At 37.6% G+C, this 8,903-nt stretch overlaps 1 protein-coding gene across 1 annotated transcript in view; it reads right to left on the bottom strand.

Moving 5' to 3' along the window:
- Nucleotides 1-4,311: 4,311 nt before the first annotated feature.
- GMPS (guanine monphosphate synthase) overlaps nucleotides 4,312-8,903 on the bottom strand; it is a 72,200-nt gene continuing 67,608 nt past the window's right edge. Inside the window, exons 14-16 of the mRNA XM_011959089.1 lie at nucleotides 7,033-7,163; nucleotides 5,535-5,707; nucleotides 4,312-4,453 (exon numbers count right to left, since the gene is read on the bottom strand). Coding sequence (XP_011814479.1) covers nucleotides 4,352-4,453; nucleotides 5,535-5,707; nucleotides 7,033-7,163 — 406 coding nt within the window. The 3' untranslated portion in view covers nucleotides 4,312-4,351. The remainder of the gene's footprint in view (nucleotides 4,454-5,534; nucleotides 5,708-7,032; nucleotides 7,164-8,903) is intronic.

The following is an 8,903-nucleotide window of genomic DNA, read 5'->3' as shown; positions in this document are numbered from 1 at the left end:
CAAATAGGTCCTGGGAGTGTCTGACATACAACATAATAAAGGTATAATCAGTTCCAGAATCTGGTTCCTGGATATGAACTAATTTAGCTCTAAGACCTTCAGCAAGACTGTCTCTATGTCCTGCATTTCTCTCCTACAGGTTTGACAAAGATTCACCTGTAAGTCTGATGAAGATAGGCTAGGTATGGCCCTCAGGAAGAATTTATTCTGGCTGGGAGATTTAAAACTGTAAATGCTTGAGTTCTACCTCCAGATTCTAATTTTATTTAATTGGACATCAGACCATGGTGTCTGATTAAGTAACTGTCCAATTATTTAATTGGACATATTGTATTTTTTAACTCCAGGTTATGTAATAGGCATGAAGTATTGAGGAACACTGACAAAAAGGTTAAGAGTTCAGTGAGACACTGAGGCCTCTTCAGTACATAAAAATAGGGTTGGAAGTTAGCATCTTGACACTCTTTGGGGGATTCCATATCTCTTCACTTGCCATTAAGTGAAACATTGAGAAATTTAAGAGTCAACAATGCCACCATTACTACTGTCAAAATCCTTCAGTGATTAAAAAGACATCGTGATCCCTCCATCATCTGGTGGTGTTAAATTACTTCAGTAAGAACAAAAGATGTGCTTTCCAAGGGTGGAGACATCCAACTTGTATTCAGTTCCCCATTACATTCTGGATTTGGGGCAATGAAAGCAGCATCCATTGGGGTGATAGCTAAGGTGTGCCCTCGCCACATATGAGTGAGATTTCTGGAGGGGAGTAGTGTGGAAAAGTGGTTTTAACATTGGGCAAGAGGATGTCAGAGAATTTCTGAAAGACAGGCCTATCTCTAGAAACTCACTGTAAGTAAAGAGACAATTAACACTTTCGAAGCCCATTTATCCCTGATGGTCAATTACACACTAAGAACTTCCTTTTTAAGATTTGCCCTGAAGGGCCCTAGAGCATTACCTCTTCCATGCAGAGAATCAGAAAGCTTGGATTCTAACTCTAGCTCCCAACAATTAGCTGTATATAATTGATGATGGGTGACTTCATTAGTGTCAAAGTCAAAGCATATTCTCTGTCAGCTTTTCAAAAAAAACACGCAGTAAAGAGAGATTCCTACCAGGAAACTTTGATGGGTGTTTTTCAAGTGTCATCTCACAGCAGAAGATTCCTCAAGTGGTCAAACCTTGCCAACAGCTTCAAAAAAAAGGTAACTAGGATTTAACTTTACAGTGCATTTTGATGTTTCCCTTTGTGTCATATCTGACAATAAAAGAACTTAAAAAAAAAAACAAAACCAAAAACCACTATCTAGCTTCTCCATTCTGTCTCCTGCTTTGCTTTTTCTTGTTTATAAAATACAAATTTATGGCTGGATTTGATGTTGAAAATCTAATATAGTTACCTCACGTCACAGATAAACAACAAAAATGACTTGACCAAGTTCACAGTGTTGTTTAATGGCAGAGCAAAGCACTAAAGACGGATAGTCCTGTCTTCCTAATTTGAATGCTCTTATCTCTGCAGGTTAGGGTCAAGTTATTCAGTAAAACAGGCTATCAGGAGGTTAAGCCCAAACAGTGAGGACACAAACTTTTATGATGCTTGTTTGATTAAATTTACCTCAAGATAAAGGGATTAAAAAAAGGTTGGAAAACAGTGTAACCCTATCTGCTGGATACATCTACAGACCTGTATTTAGGAATTATGCCAGGCTGTTATTTCTAACAGAGCTAATGATCACAGATGGGGCCTTTAGGCAGGACTGGGTATTTGGTTCTTAAAAATGATTCTGTGCCTGCCTGTCTTAGGAATAAATAATGCTTTCAATGATCTGCATTCTTCTGTCTACCTAAAAGGTACAAAGAAAAAGAATATATTTAATTAAAGAGAGATGTGTCCCAGGTAGATGGTAAGCAATGGGAATAAAGTCATGATATGCCCAGCATAACCAATGATGAATGTTATTAGCCAGGTAGCCACCATTCTAGTCTTAGTCAAAAATAAGCATCTCATAAGTTTACATAATTTTAGGTGTCAGAATACACGTAAGGAAAGGACAATCTAGACTAAGGAAACCTGAAATTTAATTCTGAAATTCATTAGGGAACCATGCCTAAGATGAGTTTATTTTCTTAACTGTAAAATGGAAGTGCAACCTTTAACTTTCCTCAGTGGCTCAGATGAAATACTGTGAAGGTACAGAGTAATGCTATATGGCACAAAGCAAAAAGTGCTGTGCAAAAGAAGACAGTGTGTTAAATATTAGGAAATTTCTGAGTTCCAGAAAATTTAGATTTTTAAGAAACTATGTCATGTCAAGATGTGTTTTGGAGAAACAATTTTTCCAATATTGTATTAAGTATATACTAAGTATATATTAGGAGGGATTATATAAAAGGTGTTCAAAAAACAAGTATCAGGAAAACACTAAATTAAGCAGAATTTAGCAATTGTTTTTAACTTCAGAATTTCTCAGAGCTTTGAATATTGTATACCATGAATCTCCAAGAAAGGACAACTGAGCTTATTCTCCCCAAACTTACATGACCACCTAATCCTTTTTACATCAGTGGAGCAGTGTTCCATATAACATACTTAGGGAACACACATTCTTACTATTTTCCCAAAATTCCTATTGTTTGCTTCAACACAAAATAGTAAGACACTGTGGCTAGAACTTTTTTTTCATATAAACATAAAATGTACTGACACATGTTGGTAAGCATTTTATAGGCTGTCTATTCTAGCTCTCAAATAACATGACTCTAAATCTAAACCAGATCACTAACATAACCTCTTTCCAGAAGGCCATAATGAGTACCTCCTCATCAGGATAGAGAATGTACCCTTTAAGTTTTGTAGGAGTCAAGTACCCCTTTGTCTTGGGGACAGATTTCTGTTAAGACAGACAGAAATTCTTCCCTTGCTGCTCCAGCAGCGGTTTTCTTGTTCTCTAGACCAGCCAGAATAAAAAGACGACTTCTTGCCATGCATCATTTTGTTGTTTATCTAACACTGAATCCCAAATAAAATTTCATACCTGATTAATAGATCTGACCTCTTAAACTAGAAAAGCAGCAGCAACCTGAGATGGAATTGGTAAGAGAAAAATATGGTAACATTCTTAGCTAAAATACTGAGAGAAACGGAGAGTTTAAGTCTACTACTGTCTACAGTACTTATGTGAATGTTATAAAAGATCTGTTAGAAACTGGTGGCGATGGCAACAAGTCCTGCACCAGTTCTTAAATTCTCTCTTATAGCTAGTAGAAAGGATTACAAAGTTTGGCAAACATCTTGCATGGATCAAGACTGTTCACAGATGTCTGAGCAACGAATAATATGTCTATAGATTAGATCTAAGAGCTCATTTTACAACTGTTTACTAGAAGATATAAACATTTTTGCTCTCCCATTTGTAAGCTGTAGGTATGCATCATGGTTTCTGGGATCTCAGAGCTGTTACTCGGACCAGCAAAAGAAGAGATGAAAATGCTCCTCTTGACCTCTATTTGCACTACACCAGAAATGTCACTGAGCCAGTTTCTTCTAGGGAGATAACAGAAACATTCTATGCAAGGCTGTGGGAGGCTGGTAATATAAGGCTAGGAGGATAAAGCTCCTTACTAATGAACAAGCTGACATTGAATAACATGGCATCTATGTGAAACATGGTTTGAAAACATTTTAAGATCATTTATAGACATCTGAGACCACTCACAGTTTCTTCCTCCCAAGGCTGTGAAATAAAATTCAAAAGTACATCAACAAATTCCTGGTGCTTTTCCATTTTATGGTAGCTTACATTTTATACCCTCAGTGTCCTTCAAAAGTGGCTGGAATAGCCCACCTATACCTTTATCTGATATGTTCATCTCTTTTTCACCCTTTGGAGAAATAAGATTACTTATAAGAAAACTGATTCTCCAAAAAGTATATATACATAGTACGTAACACTGGTAAATAATGGGTGTTTCTAACAGTTCTTAGAAACTCGCAAAGAGACAGAAGCCCATAACTACCCCCAAACTCACCCACCTTCATACATCTTCACAGAGACATCAATAGCAACAGTGAATTTATACATAAAGAATAAGTGAGGCAAAGGCAAAAGCAGTATCAATCTGTCTGAGTGTAGGCAATGGTGCCTTGATTATTTACCCGTACAAACTCTTCAGTCCCTTTTGGTTGTCCCCAACTCAGCTTTTAAGCCGTAGATTTTTGCTGTGGAGAACTCAGATGTGATATAGCTGCTCCAGTAACTCTTTTCACAGTACTGCATGTCAATAATGGGAATGATTTCTAATCAATTTAAACTGCACACGGTACTTTAATAGAACAAGAAGTTTATTACTCCCACTCAGTAGTTCCTGGGGGCTTTGATGTTAAGTCATACATAATTCGAGAAATACCAGGAATCTTCTTAATCTCAGTGACCATCTTTAATACCACCTATTAAAAAAAATTACAGAGAAAAGTCAGCATCCACTGCATGTCCAGCAGTCCTAGAGGGCTTACATTTCTAATTTAAAATTAAAAGTTGACTATTTTCACTATTGTCCTCCACGTATATGGGATGGTTTCCGATTAATCTTATAGAATGAACCTATTCCCCTCTGCAGGGATAGGTTTAAGTTACTAAGGTTTAAAATATTAGTGACTTAAACTCAGTACTACTCAAAGTGTGATCCACAAACAGGTGCTAGTCTGCAATTTGGGTTTGTGACTGAGCCACAACAAATGCTTAAGAACATACAGTGATTTGACATTGCTGTGGCATCCAGGCATGTGACTTTATGTGTTTCAGCCAATGCTCTGCAAATTATCTGCAGCTTAAACATACAACTCTAAGGTGGCACAGAGTACACTGAAATAATCATTATCAAGTATACAGGAGGAGAGGATAGCCTGCTCACTTGTCAAATTTGGCAAATTTGAGTCTAAGAGAAAACTAACAAAGCCACATTCCCCAACCCATCTACCTAGCTACAACCACAGCCTCGTGTTAGTGCACTGAAGGCAGTGGCCCAACTGATAGAGTCTCACTTTGATTTTCATTTGCTATTATGCAAGTAGCTCCTTTGGAATGTTCTGGTGAAAACAAAGAAGGATCAAAAATTGAGTTGGAATTGGTAGTAGGGAGAACATTTAGGCAATTCTTGGGTGTCTAAAGCTATCAAATTGCATCCTTATTTCTAACAAACTCTTCTTCACTCCTAGAGTTTTCTTCTTTATTTGGGGAATACTATTTGTAAAGTAGAAACTGGCAGGATTAGATAAAATTATTATAATTGATTACTGTTTATATAGTAATCAGACATTTGGAGAGCATTTATAACTTAAGGCCTTTTTCTGCCCCAGTGTGTTAATCAAATATGTGAAAATTTAAAAAAAAAAAAAAAAAAAAAAGGCCTATCTTATGAACAGAAAACCAACATCAGAAATACAGCACTGGCATAGCCTATTCTATTCACTGTATTATAAAATGTAAGAGGTACTGAGAACATGCATTAGAAAAAAATATATAATTTACCTCTACAGGGATCTCATTGCCAGGTGTTGCAGGTATACCAGTCATGAAGTCACTAGTAATAAAGGTTCGAATAACCACAGATCTCTGGCATGAAGGCTGCTTTTGAAGTGGGTCCCGATCAAAATGTAATGGTGTCAAAATCACTGGCATCTGGCTGATTTTCCCAGCATACCCTAGAGAAAGGTACATGTAGAACCAATCACCGCACCATAGAAAAGCACTCTCAGTTCAATTACATCCTCCCAGACAATATCTGAAATCACATATACACACACAGCATAGTTAAGACTGTCATCATGCATTGATTCCAGCTACTCACAGAGCATTTTAATTGGACTCAACCATAAATGCAAAAAAACAGAATTTGATCACATCAGTGATGTTTCACTGATGTGCTATAAAGAGTCCATTCTCATTATTCTCTATTATAATTAGCAGTACAGTTATATTCTACACTGCAAACAATGAATTAGTGAATACTGAACCATTTCTCCCAGGGGATATGGAGGGTTAGGTCCCTGCAAGCCTCTGGTTGCAATATTTTCATCAACTGATTAATATATAACCTTGTTTTATGTGTGTTTCTGATTTAAGACACTGTATTTAATATTTATTATAGATTCATTAACACTGAACTCAAAATCAACAGCTCTTTAACTCATGCCTGAATGAAGTTTATCTAACACACAGATTTTCTCTGTAAGGTACATCACAGCATTCCTGTGCTTAGGAATCCAGACAGCACTTCAACACTATACTTGAGATCCATTTTAAACAGCAAAATCACCAACAAAAAGCATAAAAATGCAAAAGATATTTCATCAAGGAGACCATGAAAAAGACGTTCATTGTTTTTTTCACTGTTCATTTCACGTTCATTGTTCACATTACGAGAGCTGAAACAAGAAGGCATAGTGTCACCTTGTTCAAACTCAGCTGGGAACATCTAAGTCTGGAAATTCAAATTTTCTGCTGCTCTGTGCATACCCACAAATTGCCACAAAGGTGAATATATTTTATTTAGAAGCAACATTATAGGCTAGGTGCGGTGGCTCACACCTGTAATCCCAACACTCTGGGAGGCCAAGGCTGGCCTGACCTGACTCCTGACCTGATCACCTGAGGTCAGGAGTTTGAGATCAGCCTGGCCAAAACAGCAAAACCCCCATCTCTACTAAAACTACAAAAAAATAGCCAGGTGTGGTAGCGGGTGCCTGTAATCCCAGCTACTCAGGAGACTGAGGCAGGAGAATCACTTGTAACAGGAGACAGAGGCTGAAGTGAACCAAGATTGTGCCACTGCACTTCAGCCTAGGTGACAGAGCAAGACAGACTCTGTCTCAAAAAAAAAAAAAGAAGCAACATCATAGAACATTCAAAGATTTAAATAATAAAAACAAAAGCATCTAAAAAGCAAAAGCTACATCCTCCTACTCTTAATGTCAAGCTGCCAAAAACTAGTTTCAGAGGGTAGTGATCAAAAACATGAGCAACTTACCAGACTCCCTGAGAATGTTATGGGCCTCAAAATCTGCTTGGCGTAAAGTACTGAGCACCCCTGTTGTCAAGAAAGTTGGAGTAACATCTGTAGGAGGTTCTTTAACTGGTGGGCCAAATATATAAACAACTCTGGAAACAAAGAGGTAAAAATAATAGAGCAATTACATTTTAAATGTAGAAATTACATTTCAGTATGAGAAGCAAGGCACTTAGAACAGTAACATTCTTTCCATTTCCCACTTAGTTTTAGGCCCTTCTCCTGCCCACTTCAACTCCCCAAATGGATAGGACAACATGTAAGATTATAGGAAGGTCTGTGTTCTATGTGCTTTCCTCAAAGTGTGTTCACTGGAACATTCTGTATCTCAGAATGTGCAAAGATATAAGTGATTATTACGACTCTCTTTTCACTTAACGTACTGGGTCAAAGAGTATCCCCAAAACTTCATGTCCACCCAGAATCTCTGGGGAGAAAAAGGGTCTCTGCAAATGTAATCAAGTTAAAATGAAGTTAATACTGGATTAGGATAGGCTCTAATCCAATGACTGGTATCCTTTCAAGTACCGGAAAATTTGGATACACAGACACACATAGGGGAATGAGGGTCATGTGAACACAAAGACTGACTGGATTATGCTGCCACAAGCCAAGCATTGTCAGCAACCATCCGATAGTAGGAAGAAGCGAGGAAGGATCCTCCACTAGAGTCTTCAGAGAGAATATGACCTTGCCAACACTGAATTCAGACTTCTGGCCTCCTAAACTGTGAGAGAATAAATGTCTGCTGTTTTAAGCCTCCCAGTTTGTGGTAATTTGTTATGGGTAGTCCTAGGAAACAAATACACATAGTTAAAATTTAAAAATAGGTGTCTTTATGATAAGACTTCAGAAACCATGCTAACATGCACTGGAAATCTCCAAGAGGAAACTACAGTGAATTTCCCAAAATTAGTAAAATCATCTTTTTTTCTCTACTTGAGAAACAATGATCCTAGAGAGATTCTCATTTGCACTTCATTAAAAGGGCCATTGAAATAGGACTTAGTATCCTACTACTTCCTTCCAAAGAAACCAATTCATTACTGTTTTATATAAATGTCTGTTTGAAAGACATGAAGATACACCACAAATATCTTCATGTTAATGAGAGTCAATGAGAGTACAGTTTGGAACATAACTTGAGGAAATCAGAATCAGACAATTTTAACAACTTGAAGTGTAGCTGGCCATTGGTTTGAAGGGATCTGTTTCACAATCTTCACCCAGAAAACAAGAGGGAATCACGGTAGAGATATGAGTGCCACTTAGCTAGTTCTCCCTACTCCAGCCAGTAGACAATTGTCACTTTTCATCAGTCATGTTTTTAGCAAAGAAAATAAATCTCCCTGGCAACTATCATGGTAAAGTTTAATGTTTTTTCTTTTTTTCTTAATATGTACTTAGGTAAAATACACAAAGAAAACCATATTAGCACAAAACCACTGACACCACCAACTACTTTATTGTCTCCTTCCAAACATACTACAACAGAAGCAAGGTTTTTATCCCAAGCATAGACAGTAAATTACACTTTTTCTAAACAATATAGTTCCTAAAGCTCATAAAAGATCTTTAGAGGAGAAAGTTAAGAGAATGCCATGAATCTGCTTTTTTCACCTTCTCATGTCTTACATACAAAATCACTAGAGTGTACTGGGACAGGTATTTACCCACACTACATATGACAGTGAAACTGGAACAGTCCCTCCCTGTACAAAGATTCCCTCATCCAGGCCGGGCGCAGTGGCTCAAGCCTGTAATCCCAGCACTTTGGGAGGCCGAGACGGACGGATCACGAGGTCAGGAGATCGAGACCATCCTGGCTAACA

Source organism: Colobus angolensis, unplaced genomic scaffold (assembly GCF_000951035.1).
Source record: "Colobus angolensis palliatus isolate OR3802 unplaced genomic scaffold, Cang.pa_1.0 Scaffold48, whole genome shotgun sequence".
Taxonomy (NCBI): Eukaryota; Metazoa; Chordata; class Mammalia; order Primates; family Cercopithecidae; genus Colobus; species Colobus angolensis.
This window is presented reverse-complemented; position numbering and strand designations above follow the sequence as displayed.